At 35.2% G+C, this 20382-nt stretch overlaps 2 protein-coding genes across 7 annotated transcripts; both read right to left on the bottom strand.

Moving 5' to 3' along the window:
* Window positions 1-5734: 5734 nt before the first annotated feature.
* Window positions 5735-8998, bottom strand: LOC112806016 (uncharacterized). Of its 2 annotated transcripts, XM_025848330.3 has the most exons (3): window positions 8016-8916; window positions 6249-6290; window positions 5735-6162 (listed from the first exon to the last, which is right to left on the bottom strand). In XM_025848330.3, the coding sequence occupies exons 1-3, from the start codon at window positions 8681-8683 to the stop codon at window positions 6156-6158; spliced, it is 717 nt and encodes a 238-aa protein (XP_025704115.1). In that variant the 5' UTR covers window positions 8684-8916; the 3' UTR covers window positions 5735-6155. The 2 variants fall into 2 exon arrangements, with proteins under 2 accessions (XP_025704115.1, XP_025704117.1); XM_025848332.3 differs by lacking the exon at window positions 6249-6290 and having other exon boundaries at window positions 8016-8998.
* A 7041-nt stretch (window positions 8999-16039) lies between these two features.
* LOC112806015 (soluble inorganic pyrophosphatase 4) lies at window positions 16040-19729 on the bottom strand. Of its 5 annotated transcripts, XM_025848328.3 has the most exons (12): window positions 19572-19638; window positions 19451-19464; window positions 19267-19335; window positions 18716-18770; window positions 18202-18352; window positions 18035-18063; window positions 17652-17717; window positions 17458-17565; window positions 16929-16994; window positions 16720-16840; window positions 16549-16630; window positions 16040-16378 (listed from the first exon to the last, which is right to left on the bottom strand). In XM_025848328.3, exons 4-12 carry the CDS (start codon window positions 18743-18745, stop codon window positions 16336-16338), a joined length of 696 nt encoding a protein of 231 aa, XP_025704113.1. In that variant the 5' UTR covers window positions 18746-18770; window positions 19267-19335; window positions 19451-19464; window positions 19572-19638; the 3' UTR covers window positions 16040-16335. The 5 variants fall into 5 exon arrangements, with proteins under 5 accessions (XP_025704113.1, XP_025704112.1, XP_072052583.1 ...); XM_025848327.2 differs by lacking the exon at window positions 19451-19464 and having other exon boundaries at window positions 19572-19703; XM_072196482.1 differs by lacking the exon at window positions 19451-19464 and having other exon boundaries at window positions 19565-19701.
* Window positions 19730-20382: the final 653 nt, after the last annotated feature.

Genomic DNA, 20382 nt, shown 5'->3' with positions numbered 1-20382 from the left:
AGCATAACAGTAAAGTTTTCATCACATGTTCCTCTCCAAAAAATTGTCTTCATCCATATCATCATTAGGAGGCAATAATGCCCTTATTTTGTTAATAGAGTCACTGGGGAGAAATTGCCTCAGGATATTTGTGTTCCACTCTCCATTTGGAAGGATGAAATAACGGATTTTGGCTTCCATTATATCATCTGTGAGCTCAGTAGTTATCTTCAGTTTGAGTATGTCTTCACCCTTTACTCAAATATCATTCCAAAATCTCGCTTTTCGTCTGTTACCCATAGCCTATATTAGTTTTCATACTCTCCCATAATTCAGCTAATTGTTTTTAGAAAGGAGAGTCCGAAAGGTGAGCTATGATGTTTTTGAAAAGGTTCTGACCCCTGCCATATTTAGCATAAATCACATTGACCCACAACAATTCTTTCTCTGTCAAGATTCTTCACAAAATTTTTCATGAGGAATGCTCTATTCATCAAACTGAGCTTTTGAATTCCCAATCCTCCTTGAACTTTGGGCTTGCACATTTTCTCCCAGCTAATAACATGCAGTTTTTTATTATTATTCTCTTCTCCCCAAATAAAGCTTCTTTGGAGTTTTTCTATTTCCTTGCAAACCCCAATCAGAATCTTGCTGTGTGCGATATCAAAGTTAAGACAAGGGCTGATGACTGATTGAACTAATGTGATTCTTCCCGCTATAGACAAGTATATTGTTTTCCATCCCTTAAGCTTCCTTTTAACTCTCTCTATGGTTGTCTTGAAGCTGTCTTTTCTTTTTCTTGAGTTTGTGAGCATGGCTCCCAGATAGCGGCCCAGACAAGGAACTTCATTAAAGTTACATACACTGGTAGTGGCATTTTTCTCTTCTGTTGTAACAGTTTTGGAGAAGAGGATAGACGTTTTGGCCATATTTATCCTTAACCACGAGGCTTCACCGAATTCACTAAGAGTGCTTAATAGCATTTCCATTTGCTCCCTTGAGGCTTCGGCAAATAGTAGTAAGTCATCGGCAAAAAGCAAATGGGATATCATAGGTCCGTCTTTTCCAACTCCCATTGGTTTCCAGCAACCTTCAATCGTTCTATCTTCAATCATGTGAGAAAGCTTTTCTATAGCAATGACAAAAAGATACGGAGATAATGGGTCTCCTTGCCTAATGCCACAAGTAGGAGAAAAGGCGTCTATTTTGCACCCGTTCCATAGGACTTTGTAAGAGACCGATGTTTTACAGCTCGTTATAATCTCCACCATCTTTTTGTTTACCCCATTTCTTCTAAGGCCATTTTAATGAAGCTCCAATTTATTCTATCATATGCTTTTTTTCGAAATCAATTTTGATGGGCATGAACTTTTTTCTTCCTTTCATCCTTTTCATATCATGTATCATTTCCTTAGCAATGATTATGTTATCATGGATAATATGACCTGGGACAAAACTGGACTGATAGGGAGAGATTCTGTCGTTCAATAGGGGTTTTAGCTTTTCCACCAGTATTTTTGTGAGCGTTTTGTACACCACATTGCACAGGGATATTGGACAAAACTGATTTATAAATTTTGGTTGGTTGTTTTTGGGAATCAGTGCCAGAAGAGACTGATTTACACTTGCAATTTCACTTGGATTATTTCATAGAAAAGTGATAAACTACACAAAAGATTCACCAAGGGTTTGCCAATTTTATTTGAAAAAAAAGAGCTGGGAATTCGTCCTCACCTAGGGCTTTCAATGAGCCTATGTTGAACAGAAAAGCTTTGATGACTTCATATCCAGGAGCCCTGTTGTCATTATCTTCTTTATACAGCTCTTTGTAAAAGTTCAAAGTTAACTCCATCAATTTTTTACTGTTCTCATACCAGCTGTCGTCTTGTCTTCTCAACTGAATAATACGATTTTTCCTTCTCTTATTGAGTGTTTTTGTATGGTAGTATTTTGTATTTCTATCTCCTTCTACAATCTATTGTTGTCAAGATTTTTGCAACCAAAGAATTTCTTCACGGTTCAAAATGGTCTCCAATTCTTGTTTCAGCTCTTTCTCTAATCCTTGGAGAAACGGATTGTTGCCATAGGATGCTGCTTTTCGAATTCCTTGGAGCCGATTGAGAATTCTTCTTTTCTTCTTTGTTACATGTCCAAACACCTCCACATTCCAAGTTTTTAGGTTGCTTTTAAGTGATTCCAATGCTTTCGGAATAGATAAGTCCTTTCTCCAAGAGTGTTATATGAAGTCTGTAAACTCTGGATGGGTTAGCCACATTTGGTTCAAAACGAAATGGCTTCTCCCCCTTATCAAAGAGTGGGGGTCAGAGTTCACCCTTGGGAGCACATTAATTGTTGCATCTGGGAAGGCCATTCTCCATTCTGAGTTAGCTAAGGCACGATCGAGCCTTTTGAAGACCCTTTCTCTATCTTCTCTAATTCCACCAATCCAAGTAAACTTAGAACCAATAAAATCCAAATCAATCAAGCAACACTCTTCTACCCAGCCTCTAAAATGATTACAAGCTGTAACATCAATGGGAGCTCCTCCCTTTTTTTCTGTATCTCCCATGATGACATTGAAATCTCTAATCAACATTCACTCATTTCTCATATCTCTGGCTATTTCATTTAGGGCCTCCCACAAGATCCTCCTCTGACGGGGTGAGAATTTGCATATACTGCCGTCAAAAACCACTCTCTGTTCTTCAAATCTTTCACCTCCAAGTGAATAAATTGCTGTTGGAAAATATTAACTCTCAGCCCAATATCATCGTTGTTCCATAAAATCCATATTCTGCCTACAAAACCTATTGCCTCTTTCAAAATGCTCTAAAGCCCATCTCTTTGATTACTCTGCTTGCAGTATCTTAACTACACTTTGTTTCAACCAAAATATAATATCTGGCCTATGTTGGTTAACAATCTCTTCGAGTGTACGAATTGTAGACTTATTCGCACACTTTCTAATATTCTATGACAAAATCTTCATATCATTAGCAAGAGAAAGACGAAACAGAAAAATCCAAGATAAAGCAACCACGTCTCAGAGTACCTGGTTTTATATGGGGCAGAACCCCTTTATTGGCACTACATCTCATCCCCTAAATCAGTGGGGCTGTCCTTGTTCAAGGCTCCATTGTTGCCGTTTTCCTACTCAAAATTTTCCATGACTTCCATAAGAACCTCTGAATCCATTGATTCAAATCCTTAGGACGTTAGATTAGGGGATTTATCCAAATTCATTCCGTCCAGGATTGATTCCACCACCTCTGACGATTGTGGTGAGGTATCACTCTCCATTTTAGTCCAATTTTCTTTGAAGTGGTGAGATTGGGATTCAAGTTGCAAGTTTTGGTTTTGGGTGTTACTATCGATGGGGTGGGTGTGGTGTACAAGAGTTATGGGCTGGTTATTATTGAAGTTTTGGGTCGGGTTCTGGGCAGGCTGTTGTTGTTGGCTGGTTATCATATTTTTGTTTTCTTCTTGGACTTTTTTGGTGACGGACCTAGAAAGGTTAGGTCTTGGTTTGTTTGGCAAGTTGTTTTTATTAGTGGGCTGATTCCGGGTTCTGTGTTTTATAGGTTGAGTTTTGTGTTTGTTTTTCTTTTTGAGTCATTATTCTTTTCTTCCCTTTTTGCTTCACTTTTTTCCCCTTGTAGCCTGGTAGTTTCTGTTTGTCCTTCATTAATTTTGTCCTTTTCCTTAATATGTATGAAACCTTCATTGCCTTCATCCATTTGCAGCGCAACAAACCTGGAGGGAGGTGCTATTGTCTCCACGATCCTCTGCTCTTTGCCTTTTGCAGGAACCCCACTACTTGTACCTTCTCATGCGTTGTTGTTCTTTTTGCCACGTGTTGTACGTTGCACAAGCATCCAGGGGGCCATAGGGATCTTGTGTTTCCACTATTACCCCTTTACCTCTTTCCTTCTCCGATATGCTATTGTCATCGTTGATGACGTTTTCCTCCCTTGTGATCTCTTCTGCTCTCACCTTCTCCACTATGCTTCCTTGGTTTGTCATAGTTTTCTTCACTTTCGGGCGGTCCTTTTTTTCATGTCCACTCTACCACAAACAAAGCACACTTGGTGCAGCCTTTCAAATTCTACAATGTGAGACACCCCATTGATAAGGTATTTGGATACAAGCGGTTTCTGCAGATCGACTTCAGTGCAAATCCTTGCGAATTTACCTCTGAAAATTTGAGATGTGTTGGTGTCAACCTTAAGGGTTCTCCCAACAATATTACCAATTTTCTCCAGTATCATGTGGTTGTAATATTCGATTGCAAGGCCTGGTAGGCGAATCCAGGCTGCAATGGTCTCTGTTTGAGTATTATAAGGATTGAAATCAGGTTTCCATAGCTGAATAACTTGATAATGGTCCAACACCTTCCAGGGTCCTTCCATTAATGCAAAATCAAGATCCTTAGAATTTTAAAAACGAACCAAGAAGAAATCATTACCTATATCTATCACATCAATGCTTCCCACTTTAGCCCACATCACCTCCAATCTCCTTTTTAGCGCAAGCAGAGAGATCTTCTTGCCTAACAACTTGACTATCAAAGAGTTCCATCAGTCTTTCCTTAGCTCGGCTTTGACCTCATTTGTTGAAAAGCCCTTCAGCAGTTTTCTCCACGAAGACTTCCTGCACCTCTTCTTCCTGGTCCTTGTCGCTCCTCTTTTCCTTTTCCATAGTGATCTTCACAGGTCGATTTACATTCTCCTTAGATTTTCCTGCCTTTACTGCTTGGGCAAACAACCATTCCTTGAGGGTCCTCCCTGTTTCGGGTGCTCTTCTACTTCTATTGGCCTTTTCGATAACTACTTCCGTAGTATTTTCATGTGCAGTTTCACCTTCTTCCATCCATTCCTCCATCCTTGGGACTAGAGCTTCCTCTCTTGTAAATTTCTATTCTCCAGAAGACTTTCTGACTTTTTTGCTATTTGGGTGCCCCTTCCACCATTCGTCTTTCCTTCCTGGGTCCATGTGGCTGGCCGCTCCGCCCCTCACAAAGCCACCTCTCATGGCAGCCAACGTTGAAGAAAAGATATGCGATCACTCAAAAGGCGTGAAACGTATTACAAGAAAGAGATGTTATAATTAACACCTTTGATAATACACGTCTGGTCTAAAGGTCTAATGCTTAGTGGAGAAGGGGAAGGGTTCAGCCGATTTTTTACTGGCCACAAGGGTGTTAGCCAATCATAGAGAAGCATACTTGGTTTTGGTTTTGGGTTCAGATATCTTGTCTGGTAATTAAAAACAATTGAATACAAATGACAGGTGTATTGGATGAGTATCAAATGATTATTATATCCAAAATATATTTGACCCGTGAATACGATGACTTAACAAAATATTGTGTACTCAACAAAGTGGCGATGTGTCACTCCATAGGTTAAAATCAAGAGTGAATACCCCCATCATAACAATTACCTCGAAAGGACTACGAGGTCCAAAAAAAAAATACCCAACTCAGCCATTGATCTTTTTTTTGGACTGATTAGCCTTGTGCAAAAAAAAAACAACATTGATTGTTTTTGGTACAGGGGCTAATTAGTCCCATAAAAATATAGCTTAGGGACCGGATTGGGTTTTTTTTTTGTTAAGAATCTCATTGTCTTTCGAGATAATTGTCAGGCCGTTCAGAGTTTTTTTCCTAAAATAAATACCACGACCCCAAAAAAAAAAATCAATACATAAGGCCCTGTGAACATGTTCAAGGAAATATAACTGGAAGCATAGCATGTTGCTTGAATATAATGCTTGTATCACAAACAACGCATTTGGTATATTTTATTTTCAAACATTTCTGCATTTAAAACTCACTGTCCCAAAATCTGAATGCGAAGAAACAACCATCCAGGAATCTACCGTGAAAACAGCTTAGCTTTAATGAACATATGGAAGTTGACAAAAATTGCTAAAATTAATTAGCTGAGCAAAGATAATAGTATATCGTAAAATACTACGTCTCACATCCTTCACTTCCAATAAATTCCAGTAATAATTTGAAGCTCAAAGAGACACCCAGACGCAGGCTTAATTCTGAGACGTGTGCTGTGTAAAACAGGAAATCAATATTTGAACAAAGGGAATATTGATTCTGGTGCTGGTGTTTGCTTGCAATACATTGAACTTGAACTGTTGTTGAAAGAACAAATCCATATCTAGTACCTGAAATTTCAGCATAGGTGAACATGAGAGCAGTCAAGCATATGAACCACATACAATGTTCAAATCAGTAGCAAAACTTCACTTACCACAAAGAAGACAATAGAAAAACTCTAGCTGCCACCAGAGAACTAAAAAAAAGTAGTGGACATAAAAAATGGGAAAATTTAGCACAAGTTGAGGACACTCCACATACATGGACATCATCATATGGAAGAGTGTGAAAAGGCTACTCCAACGTGGAATTGAGCGAAACAGGTTATCACTACAGTCCACAAATACTGAAAATAATATAGTTACCTGTTTCTTAATTAATGCTGGGACAAACATAACTGAAAGAACTGACACTCAAACCTCTTGATATGCATGTGAATCTAATTAAAGTACCTTAAGTCCTTAACTTCGGGTAAGTAATGATTAGTGATTCCTTAGGCCTAAATTTTGACACTACCACTGATCTTAGAATTCCAAAGAGATATAATATTCAAAGACAACAACAAGAAATTAAAATAATGCAGAAAATGGAATATTCCAATATTTTTTTTAGTTCATTTGAATTCAACATTTGATGCATTAAATATTCATTTTTGAGTAAAAGGAAAAGCCAGAAGACAATAGAACCTAAAAATAAAATGAAAGGAAAGGAAACTATGACAGGCTGTAGGCATGGGTAAATTCAGAACATTGGTCACATTAGAGTAGCACTAAGTTCACAGCAAATCTATAATAAGGCCACAGCAAGTTGGTTACAAATGAGAACATCTCTGTTACTTCCAAATCTTCAAATGAAAGCAAATCAGCCAGACATAGACAACATAAAAGGGGGATGTGTCGACAAGTTTGAATGCAAAGTCAGAGACAGTTAGACACTCTAATCAACAACTGACTTATTAATCACATGAATTTGAAAATTATGGGAATGACACAATGAAAGCCGAAGGAGGAGGATCAAGACCATATTTTGGTGACAAGAGAAGCCTAAGTCAAAAACTGTACTTGCAACTATTTGCAATACCATCTCCTGCATTTATGAACAATATTTTCATATAGCAGACAGAACCTAAAGATCAACGTTTGCAATGTGCATAATCAAGTCAGAGAAAACCTCAATCAGCACTACAATCCAAATTGAGACTCTATCTACTATAAATATGGACAATGGTTATGACATCCTTCTTTTTCAAGAAGACCCTTGCTACGGCCTATGGAACTCGCCATGTATCCCACCCATTCCTGCAATCTCTACTTCGTGATGCCTTCTTGAGAACTACTTAATTAGCTATCTTGCAAGCAAATCAGATGACAGACAGGCTTCTCTTCAAAATAAGTTATAAGTGACTCGGCATAACATAAGGTCATAAGGATACGTTCTGTAACATGGTCTAAACGATCTGCACACAGAGTCCAGGACCAGAATAAAACAATTTTCAATTCTAAAAAGCAAATTAGATACTAGCCCTATAGCATAGTTACATGATGGAATGCAATACGTGCCGGTAGGGAAAGGGATACGTGGTACATAGTACACTACATTTAAAATATTTTATGTGGAAAATATACTTATGGCATTTCGATACGCAGATAAATTGTGAATTGGTACCTGGTAATTGGTCAATTCATGTAACTATGCCTATAAGACAGTGTCTTATATCTCTTCATCAACATATGAAGATCATTTCCTCAAAACTATTCTAGGGAAAAAAATAAAATAAAAGAATCGGTCTAACTACACAAGCACATTCAGCAGCAACAATATTGATCACAGTTCACAAATATCAATCAATTAAAGAATAGTTTATATAAAACTAGGGAAAAAATGTAACTAATAAGAGAGAGAAACTCTATTGAAAGGAAACCTTGGAGACCCAGCGTTGATGTTCCGATGAAGAATGCGACTGCCACTTGAATCCTTGGAATCATTTGAATCATTAGAATCAATCAATTCCCTGAGCCCTAAATTCCCGGATTTCTCCTCCTCCTTCTCCTCCTTCTCCTCCTCCTCCTCCTCCTCATCCCCCTCCTTCACCGGCGCAACAACACCAGCACCACCAGGACGATTGGTTCTGGGAACCAACCTCTCGAAGTAGTTACCGTAGATGTACTCTGGCGAGTACCCATGCTCCTCATCAAACATCATAATGTGACCGTGCCACTCCCAAACCCTATAATCGGATCCCTTCTCTTCATGAAATCCGACGCAGATGTGGTGGTCGCGAACCGTAACCGCCTGGCCCGAATTCGGCTTAAGGGAATCGGTGGTGCCGCTGAGGATGACCTTGATGATCTCCCTCTCGAGCTTGGACTCCTCTTTCGCGAGCTGAGACCTTGCGTCGTCGTTTTGGCGGCCGAAGATATCGTTTTCGTTTTCTTCTTCGTCGTCATCGTCGTCGTCGAAGAGGAAGTCCTCGAGGGACTGAGAGATTAAGGGGTTGTTGACTGGGGCGCGGAGGTGGAGCCTGTCCATGAGAGTTTGGAGGAGGAGGTTGTCCAAGTTGGGGTTGTTGCTGTTGTTGAAGGAGCTCATGGTGTTTGATGAGAGTTCTCAGCGAAAAATAAAGGGAGGGTAGAAGAAGGGTTTTATTTTTGAAGTGTGAGATTGACCTGAGGGAGAAAAGAAACGGAACGGGAGAAGGGTTTACGAGTTTATCGGTTTGTATTGTATGCGTGCGCCTTTCGGCCCTCACAGTCCCACGAACCACCGCCAGATATTTTTTGCATTTTGATTGGTTATTGGTTGCGTTGCGTGTGAGTGAGTGAGTCAATGTGGAGTGTAGCTATCGGAATTTGTTTTTGGGCTCGCCTATCCTTTGAGCAACTCTGGTTACTACTTGGACCAAGCGAAAAAGATAATATTTGGGGATTTCTTCTAATATAAAATAAAAAAAATTATTTTCACAAAAAAATTATTTAGATTTTGATTATTAGAATATATTTTTTTGAGTTTATGTCGAGTCCGTCGTAGTTCTGGCGAACTTCATTATTTTTATAGAAATTACTGTATTTTCAATGAATTTCAAATTTTATATGAAATTTGTCATACTCCTAGTGAATTTTGAGCAGATTCCTCCATAAATATTTAGACATAGTAAAAACAAAACTCAATATTAGTAGCTATTTCTTCTCTTTGATATCAATCTTTTAATTTATTTTATATAATGTTTAGAATTTCATTACTATCTATTCATTATGATAATGAAATAGTATATGATAAAGATAGTTCTATCATATTTAGGTTTACTCAACCAGTAATTACATACATGACACCTGAAGTCAACAGTCTAATAGCGTTAAAGAATTTAATATTGTATTTCATTGGCCAACAACACACGAAGAGAGTGAAAAAAATTTACTACAAATATCTATCCGAAATAGATAACTCTTTGTTTTACAAAAAGTATATCATAAATTATAGTTGTGATGGTTATTTTTGTATTATTTTTATTAGAGTTTAGGTTTTGAGAATATTTTATGTTTTTTAAATTAGGTATCAGTTATGTGATAACAAAGACATATGTCTTTTAAGGTGTGGCACAACTGTTGGACAAATATTCATCTGTTTGAATTATTTATTTTTCTTGTCGAATTTGGGAGATGAGGATCATCTGTAGATACTGTTGATGATTTTTCTTTAAGTGGAACCGTTAGAAGAAATATTAGAAGGACAATGTTTGACCTAATCTGCTCATGCAGACGTCCCAATAAATTTTTTCTAGTACGCAAGATCAAAAACGCTTGCCAAACAAAATAAATCAATAAAAAAAAGAGTTACACAAATTCAAATTTCAAACATATAAAAAATATGAGCTATAAAGTGTACTACTCGGAGGAGTTTGCGTGCTATGTTGTCAATCTGATTCAGCTTATAAGGATATCTCCATACTTTAACAAGTCTTGCTCCATGAAATTTCATTCTAATAGCATAAATTACAATAAAATAATTTTAAATTAATTAAATTTTTATTAGACATATTCAAACTAAGTCTAAATAATATAATCTATTGGACTTAAACAGTAATCTAAATAAAATAACTTAATTTAAAATTAACTAAATTATTACCAACCACATTTGCCAATAATAAAATAAAAAGAAAAACAGAAGAATAGAATTACCAAAATTAATTATAATTAGTTCAAACGAAACAATAATCAAAAAGATTTTTTTTTCTTAACCAACATTTATTCATTCATAATCACATGATTATTTCACATATTCTAAACTAAAATCACACATGGTCATGTAAACTAAACTAAATATATCATCTAATTATCAAACTAATTAATATTTAATTAATAACTTAATCTAACTAACTAAAGAAACATATTGTATTAACATAATAGACAAAAATAAATCAAACAGAAAAGAAAAAATAGAAGAACATAATTGCCTGAAACTAACAAACCGAGGAGATAAAAAACTTTAACAATGTCCAAAGAAATATACTTCACAAGAGAATAGAAGATGAGAATGAAGAGAATGAAAGTGAAAATGAGAGTGAGAGTGAAAGTGAAAGTGAAAGTGAAAGTGAGTTGTAAAAGTGAAAAATGAAATGGTCTCCCCTTTGCGTTTTATAGTTGGGTGAATTTGAGGTGAAATTCGTCGGAGATACGACAAACTTTATAAAAATAATAAGATTAGCTAGAGGTGCGACAAACTTGCCGTAAACTCCAGAAAAAAAAATTATATTCTAAAAATTAAAGTCCGAATAATTTTTTTCAGGAAATAAATTTGGTGCACTAAAAACAGATATATCCCAGGATATGAAAAAAGAAAAAATCTCTGGTATGAATTGGAGGAACATTCATATATATGAATTTTGAGGTGTCTCTTCTATGCAATGACACATGGCTTTATTCTTCTGTGCTACATAGGAACCTGTGAACCTAAAAGCCTGCAAGCACAGGTTGATGCAGATAGACTTATCATAGTTAGTCGGTTGCTGATCATAGTTTTTTTTTTGGTAAACCAACGGGGCCTAAGCCCAAGAAAAGAAAAATAACTACTTGGAGGGGTTAATGCCCCTATTTACATCATTTATAAGGATATCTTTCATCTCTTCAGGTGGGCTATCAAGAAAATAAAATTCAAATTGTTTTCTTATACTAGCTTTGGCCAAGTGGTCAGCAGAGGTGTTGCCACTTCTATGTGTGTGCATGACTTTGATCTCCCAAGGCTTATCCTTCAGTTTTTGAATTTCTCTAACCAAGGAGTTGTAATTTTGGATTTTCCTTTCTTTACTTATTTTTTTGTAAACTTCCATCGAATCAGTCTCGATAATTATTCTCCTCATTCCCAAGTCCCATGCCATGCTGAGGCCATGAAAGACACCCCATAGTTCTGCTTGGAAGGCATGACAATTTCCCAAATTTGCCATGAATCCTCCTACCCAATCACCTTCATGAGTCTGAATCAATCTACCACAACCCGCCGTCTTCACATTTTCTATTACTGATCCATCTGTATTCAGTTTCACCCATCCAATAAGGGGAGGTTTCCATTCAGTTCTTGTCTCTGCTATCACTTGTCCTCCTTTTTTTATGTTCAATTTCTTGAAAGCTTCCTTTGACTGGTTTATGGCATTTCTAATTATCAACACAGCATTTTGAGGTCTATCAAAAGGTGCGGAGTGAACCTCTTGATTTCTCCATTTCCACAAATACTAACATGTAATAAAAAATTCGTCTTTCCAAGAAAAAAGAGAAGATTTACCAATATTATTCTCCAGGTTTAGCATGATCCAGTTATGGAGATTCGTGCCATAGAAAGTGGCTGCCACTGTCGGATTGATAATCTGTTTCCATATGATTGCTGCCTTAGGACAGTCTCTCATCACATGAATAATGGTTTTTTGCTGGCTCCTGCAGTGATGACAATTGGGATTTGTTCCCATGAATTTTGCTTTTCTACTTGCTGTAAGTAATCGACCATGAGCAAGCTGCCATATGAAAATCTTCACTCGTTCTTGTCCCTTCCGCTTTCATATGTTGCTCCATCTTATGTCATTATGAGTGTTATTGACTGGGAACAAGTTCTTATAGGCCGAGGCAATTGAACATATACCATTAGGTATGATTCCAGCATATCAAATTCGTGTGACCTTCATTGGGAGGAGGGATGGATTTAATTTTATCAATAATTGATGATGGGAGCAAATGACTAAGTTCCTCGAAATTCTAGTTACCATTCTGATTTACATATTTTGAGACAGTTTAATTCTCTTTTTTTCTTGGAATTGGATTGATGGCATCTCTGATTAAGGAATTTTCTTCCTTTACCCACTTGTCATACCAGAACAAGGTGCTTTTGCCGTCTCCAATAATCTTGTGACAACTGTCTTGTAATTTACCCCATAATTTTGTCATCTCTTTCTACAGAGGAGAGTCATTTGTTCTGTAGGATCTTCCAACCTCATCTTTCTTTCCTTTTATATATTTATTGTACATTATCTGTGCCTAGAGAGAGTTCGGTTTAGTCCATAAATTCCAAATCATCTTCATAATGAAAGCATCATTAACAATGTCTAATTTTCTCATTCCAATACCCCTCATCTGTTTTGGCAGACACAAAGTATTCCAGCTCACATGGTACATTTTTTTCTGGCCTTGTACTTCTCCCCAAATGAAACTTCTTTGCATCTTCTCTAATTGTTGACAGACCCCTTTAGGTATTTTTGAATGCTGCATGTCAAAGTTTTGAAGTGGACATAGGACAGTCTTTACAATACTAATTTTTCCCTCTAAGGATAAACATTGAACCTTCCACCCTTTTACGTTGCTCTGCATTCTATCAATCACATTCTTGAACTTTTCTTTGCCTTTTCCTATGGTTTGTTAGCATAGCACCCAAGTACCTTCTCAGACTTTGTTATTCTTGATAATGGCACAAATCAACGATAACCTTCCGATTTGCTCTTCCTACATTGTTAGAGAATAAGATATTTGTTTTTGAGACACTTATTTTCATACCAGACATTCGACAAAATTCTGCCATACATTCTAAGATATTTTCCCCCTGTTCCTTGCTAGCTTCCCCAAAAACTAAAAGATCGTCAGCAAATAGGAGGTGTGAAATATGTGGTCCTTCTATGTTTATTCTCATCGGTCTCCATTGTTCCATCTCTATCTTCTCCTCTATCATAGTTAAACTATAATCACATGTTAATACAGTAAGATTTTTGTTTATTTTTTTCAAAAGAGCTTACTAGGCCAGTTGCTAATATTGTAACTTTTTGGTGAGACAGGTGGATATTTGTGTTTTTATGTTATAACGGGTTGGTAGATGTTGAACAAAGTAAAATTGTCATTCGAAGGCAATAGGTGAAAAATAATAAATGCACTAAAAGGTTGAATGGATTTTTGGGAAAAAAAAAAAGATTGGGTAAATTCTAAACACCCTTAACAACAATAACAACAACAACAACATCATAATAATAATAATAATAATAATAATAATAATAATAATAATAATAATAATAATAATAATAATAATAATAATAATTACACAAAACATTATAAAGTTTAACACATTCACATAAACTAAAAAAATGTAAAAAATTATATAGGTCTAAACAAAAACATAAATAACTTTTCAGGTTAAAAAAATTAGAATGCATCAACAATTAATAACGTACACTTTAGTTTAAGACAAATCACCAAAATAAAATATTTGGACTTTAAATTTATCGAAATACAACTTTTGTAAATTGCATATGAAAATGCAATTTTTTACAAAACTATATAAACGGTGAGAGGGGTCCCACGGATTCCAAATCAACGTAAACCACTACACCTCTTCAACGGTTTATGTTGGGATACGTAATGGCCAAAAATCGCGCTCACAGTTTTTGTTTAAATGCGAAATACGCATAAATCGCGACAGGGGTATATATATATATATATATATATATATATATATATATATATATATATATATATATATATATATATATATTGCAAGATCTTAATCCACAAATTAAATATTTAACTTACTAATTAAAATATGGTGCTCGCAACTACAAACCTGCATTGGTATAGTCTGGAAACTCTAGTGCATTCATGGCATCGAGTTCCAAAGCGTACATAAAAGAGGCTCTCCGAATAGATGCTCACTTGTTAGTGCATTAGCCATGTCCTCTACATCTGACTCGATGGTGCAGTCCGCTTGATCTCATTTGTGTTGGGATCAATGACTTCATAATTTCCTTCATCATTTTTCTCTTTGCTTTTACTGATATAACCTTCCCAATCAAAATCTAGCTCAGGTTCTTCAACAATATTAGATAATTATTCGAACTCCATATATAGCTCAACGACAGACACTTGTGATTGAGCTTGACAATAGATTGAGAAACATCTCTTGCAAACATACATAATCGGTGATGTACATCATTTGAAATTGGATAAACACACCGAATACTAATATAGGTCGCTTATATGAAATACTCATCACCCTCTTTGGTGTATGAGGATCTATATTTTAGCAAATATAACTCTTAAACTCCTCGAACAATTCTGTAAATGAAATAACAAATATGCATGGATTATTACACATAAATATCACACCTTCAAGTATTTTTGGTAAAATTTAACTATAGTAAACTTTTAAACTATTATTATTATTATTATTATTATTATTATTATTATTATTATTATCCATTTCTTCCTTAAAAAGAAAAACCAAAACTCTTTTTTCAATAAGCAAAACAAAGAAATTAAATATTAAAATGCTCCAAAAAAATAGCATATAAGTCTAAAGAAGAAAAATAATAATAGAATCAAGAGGGGAGAAGCAAGACGAAAAAGAAAAACAAGAGGGAATGAACAGAGTCGCGAATACTCTTTATACAGAAAAAAAATACACAAATCATTACTAACATTTACCTATTAAAAAAAATTAGTGAAAAGATTTTGTCCTTTCTTAAGAAACAAAAGGAAATAAACAGAGTCAAGAATCCTCTTTACACAAAAAAAAATTACACAAATCGTTACTAACATTCACATATTAAATAAATTAGTGAAAAAATTGTCCTTTCTTAAATTGTTATTCAGGTTTTCAAAAAATTTGTCACTTCTTGAATTTGATAGTGCAATTTGTTGTGACAGTAATCAATCTCATAACGAATTACACTAAATTTACATAATATCGGCATAATACACTCTTAATGTCACAATATCCAAAACATTTTGCCTCCGTATTAAGTACAAAAGTCACAATAAATAAAAGAATAATTTTTCAAAGATGTTAGGAACACCGTAATGAGGCCAACTAAAGATGTGACGAAGTGACCATAGCCCATAGACGATCCATATTTGGAAAATTTTTTTATATAAATAAATTAAATATTTTATTTATCAATAAATATAATTTAGGAGGTACAGAACATTATTTATTTCGTTTATACATAATTATGAGCATATCTCGTCTATTATAACCTTTTGAGTATAAAATTAAATTGTATTAAATATATAATGTAATCATTTTAAGATATTAGTATTAACAACCATGTTAAGATATTAGTAATTATTAAAAAATTAAATTAATTTAAAATAAAAATTAAATTAATATCATTTAAATCATATTTTTTTTATAATGATACATATATCTCGTTTAGTCATGAACCTATCTCGTTTACATTGCAAACGAAATATGTATATTTTTTAAAACTTCACATTTCTTAGTTTGCAAATGAGATAAAGCCAAACAAAAACATCATTTATCTCGTTTACACAATAAATATAAACAAAATAAGTTTATAATTGTTACACTGTAAGCGAAATAAATAATACATAAATTAGTAAATGCCTCCTAAATTACATATATTGGTAAATAAAATATTTAATTTATTTATATAAAAATTTCCATCTATATTTTGACAAATGAGAATCCGCACTTAACATGGGTGGTTTTTCCATTTCAGTAGATTCATTTGAGAGGTAAAGGCCAGACAAACTGACCGAATTTGATATTAAGCAGTACAGACGTCAAAATGTGCTTGAAACTAAACAACTGTCTCTGGAAATAAACTAAGCATGTGATGAGAGACACATCACACATGCAACTAGATTACAAAGGTTTACTTCTTTTCGCCATAATCATCATATTACTATTTAATTATATTCAAAAGTTTTCCGACGGACAGGAGGAGATCGACCAAACAAATCCGGAGCCAGCTTCAACGATTACCGCCTTAAGCTCTCCACTATATAGTCAGCATATAGAGTCCTTCAGAATTGACCAAAAGAACAAAGTTATATCAGCCATCACACACGACTTATTTATTAACGAGAAAGGAGAAATAGTAACCGCAAAACTTTTGAACCAATACAGGTTCCCAATTAGCCAGGACAAAGTAAACAAATCTCAAGTGTCGAAGTGAGATGGAAGTTGCTTACATGGAGTGCTTGATCGCTTCGAATGCAGTTGAAGCAGGCAGAAAGTCATTTACAGCAACTTCCTTGTTCTCATTCTTCTTATCTAATTCATTTGTGAAGGAAAAACTAAAATATATTTCAATGTGCGGCCCTTAATGGACCAGCGTGTTCAATTGTCTTTTGGAAGGATACAGTCTTCGAAGAAACGACGGATCTCAGCCAAACGATGTGGAGGAAGCTCCTTGATGTCATTGTAGTGTCTATACTCCGGATCATCAGCACAGACAGCGATTATTTTGTCATCTTTCTCACCCTGTATTTCGTTGGAATAAACGGCTCTCGATATTCAATGATCAAAGGAGAAGTTCTTCATACCCGGGAAAAGGGGAATGTAAATATACCTGGTCAATCATAGGCATGAGACCAATAGCTTTGGCACGAAGAAAGCACCCTGGAAGAACTGGCTCCTGTCCGAGTATCAGCAAGGCTTAGCCACAGAATAAGTATATACCACAATGACTAAGATACATCTTATTATAAATGAAAATATTTTATTAGTTGTATGACTCAGATGGAAGACTTTAGGGGGGTATTTGGGAGAGGCGATGAGACATGCATGAGAGACAACCACCAAGCCATGGACTCAAATGTGCAAAAGAATTTATTCATCATTAGCTGAATTTGTCAAATAATAGTACATCTGCCGATGTCTTGACATGATTAAACTTTGGATCAGCAGAATATAGTTTAGTAAGAAATCTATGTTAACGATTTTAAAAGTTGGTGGTTAATGTTACTTTGATACTTCATAAGACACATAATATGCAGACAATTGCAGGAGCTTTATACATAATGAAGTTGCAATACTTCCATATGAAGATAAGCATGATGCTTACAGGAAAACGTTGAAATATTGAACAAACAAAGTACCTGCATAATAACCAAGACATCCATGGGATCACCGTCCTCACAGATAGTTCGTGGGATAAAGCCATAGTTGTGGGGATACACAACTGATGAGTAAAGCACACGATCCACCTGTACAAGATCCACTCATATTCAGCAAGAGATCTCACAATCAAGTATATAAGTGAAATAACTGAGCAATCATTATTATAACCTACCTTAATAAGTCCTGACTTCTTGTCAAGTTCATATTTGACTTTGTTTCCTTTCCCAATCTCAACCACCTAGAACACTCAGCCACATTGCATTACAAAATTGATCAAATCTAATCTCAGCAGGGATTAAAATATTATGTTACGTCCATTGAAAAAGTAAAAAAAAATATTCAATTCAGTGAACAACTTCAAAATAAATAAATAATAAAAAGTTAAAAAAATCTGTACTACTATACTGATTATCATCAAATGCCAAATAGAAGAAATGTTCTGCATCTATCTATCTAAGTGCCAATTCTAATATTATATATAGCATATAGCATTTAATGGAAAATGGAGAAACAAAAAAGGAAAGAAAGAATAAAAGATAGTCATGATATGCTTACACAGTTGAAGATCTGTGGAGCTCCTGGTCCTACATTGAGGAGAAATTACTATTAGCTAGGCAAACCAATTAAAAATAATAATACTAACAAAAAAGAAGCAGAGAACATAGTGATTGAATTAATAACATGTCATAATTTTTTCACCATATTGCTGAATGCATGCTTACCAATCTCAAGGTCATGCCAAGGGTGTGCAGCAACAGATCTCCTGGTCATGGATGAAATAATCCTCTCATTAAGAGGTGGATGGGAGGAATAAAGAGGCATGGGAACTTTTTCTGGAATCTCAATTGGGGGAACTGGAACCGTTTCTTCAGCCTGAAATATAAATCATTAATTAACATAGTACTAGCAACTACTTTATTTCTATACAATAAGGGAGCATAATCTCACTTATTATATATATTTTAAAATTATAAAAAAAATCTTTCGAATAATTCCTTTCTACTGTCTAGGATCATCGAAAGCAAACTTATAAGATAAAGTAATATTATATCAATGACATCATAAAAGTCAATCATCACAAGTAACACGATTTGCCGTGTGAATACCGACACTAATTATCCTAATTAAAAATAGATACGATTTGTTTCTTTCCCAATCTAAGATTCCCAATAAAAAGCAGAGTCACAAGCACTGTGTATGGTTATAGTTACGAACTAATTATCACTTATAACTTACATTCGCAGTTTCCGTCACGATTTCAGTCATGGCGTCTTGCAACTTCGGATTCCCACTGACAGTCAAGAAACAAAATAAATCAACTTCAAAGAACAAAAGCGATGATTTACATAACACGAACACATGCAAGGATCCTGCAAAAGTTTCTGCATAGGCAACGTTTTCCATTTCCAAGTCGAAAACGTTTTCTATCGAATAAGGAAATAGAAAGAAAATGGAAAATATCGAAAGAGACTGTAGAAAATATCAAGACCAAAACGAAAACAGATCTGTGAAAATCGAATCAGAAACAATAACCTTCTACTCGACTAACAACCACAAAACCTCAAGAAAATATAACAGAGAGATACTTTGCGGAAAACAAACGCGATTCAAAATGAATCAGGTAAAGATTCAAAAATTAGAAGAAGCAAAACTGATAACAATACATTGAAAGCGATCGGAGTTCGTGAACTAACACAAAACAAAACAAAAAAATCAGCCAAATGAAGAAAGAAGAGTAACACAGGGAAAGCAGCTTAACAGAGCGGGAAAAAGAAAACAAAGCTAACCGGTACAAGATTGAAGTCTCTATTTCAGAAGAAGTGAAGCCAAACAAGCGCAGATCTCAACAAAAGATACTGAGAAAAGAAGAGTGAATAGTTGTGAGTTGTGACTACAAGAAGAAAATATAGAAGACTCTCTTTATAAACGGAGAAGGGGTAAATTAAAAGAAAGAAGGAGAGGTTCACGCACTCTGTTTGCTATTTCTTTGCCATATCGGGAAGCAACATTAACGAAAATGAAAATAAATGATTAATTAATTAACGAACATTAAATAATAAATAAAAAAAATCGGTGTAAGAAAACTCTTTACCTTGGGGAAATGAAAGGAAATGGAGGATGAGGAGAGGAACGTGGAGGTGGAAAGGAAAAGAAAAGAAACGAATGCGTATATTCTGCAGAGGCGAATAAGTCGTGTCTCCAGCTAAGTTGATGAGTGACCTGTCGTATTCTCATTGGGTGTGTTTGATTTTAGGGATGGACCCTACCGTTGACGGTGACGGCCGTTCCTAACTAACGGTCGTTTGCTTCTACTCCGTTTTTCGGTTAGATTTTGGGCGGTGCCACTGGCCCACACTGCCAAATGCGAAAAAGGAAAGTTGTGGTGGGATCAGGTGTGGCCGCGCACTCAATTGTCCGGCACTGTGTTTCTCTCAAATGGAAAGGCAACCTTCAAATCGAGCCGCCACTTTATCCCAAAATAATAATAATAATAATAATAATAATAATAATAATAATAATAATAAATATTTTAATTATGAAAATAGATAATTTAGAGATTTTTTATCGAAATAAGGCACAAACTCATGTCTACGTATCATGTTTGTACACGTATTATATGAGAAAAAGCAGAATTCACGTATCTCGTTTAAATTGTATACTACAAGAAACAATGTAATTATCGACGTAAAAAATCGACGACCAGATTTCTGTCGATATTTTTCGACGGCTTGTCATCGAAAAATGAAAAAGAAATGATTAGAAATAAAATATTAAAATCGACGATCATGTAGTCTATTATTTTGATAATCTTCTAACACCCTCCTTTTATCGTCACATTGTCGACAGAATAGTGGGTTGAAAATTTTTTTTAATATCGACAGTTTTCGTCGTCGATAATGTTA

Source organism: Arachis hypogaea, chromosome 6, assembly GCF_003086295.3.
Source record: "Arachis hypogaea cultivar Tifrunner chromosome 6, arahy.Tifrunner.gnm2.J5K5, whole genome shotgun sequence".
Lineage (NCBI taxonomy): Eukaryota > Viridiplantae > Streptophyta > Magnoliopsida > Fabales > Fabaceae > Arachis > Arachis hypogaea.
This window is presented reverse-complemented; position numbering and strand designations above follow the sequence as displayed.

Excerpts from the sequence above, each read along its gene's own strand:
- LOC112806015 (XM_025848325.2), bottom strand. The coding sequence starts at position 19,714 with ATGAGAATACGACAGGTCACTCATCAACTTAGCTGGAGACACGACTTA. Across the intron at positions 18,064-18,201 it reads TTGGCATGACCTTGAGATTG|GACCAGGAGCTCCACAGATC; the intron begins GTAAGCATGCAT and ends TCCTCAATGTAG. Across the intron at positions 16,841-16,928 it reads TCATGCCTATGATTGACCAG|GGTGAGAAAGATGACAAAAT; the intron begins GTATATTTACAT and ends AACGAAATACAG.
- LOC112806016 (XM_025848330.3), bottom strand. The coding sequence starts at position 8,683 with ATGAGCTCCTTCAACAACAGCAACAACCCCAACTTGGACAACCTCCTC. Across the intron at positions 6,291-8,015 it reads ATCAACGCTGGGTCTCCAAG|TTCTCTGGTGGCAGCTAGAG; the intron begins GTTTCCTTTCAA and ends ACTTTTTTTTAG.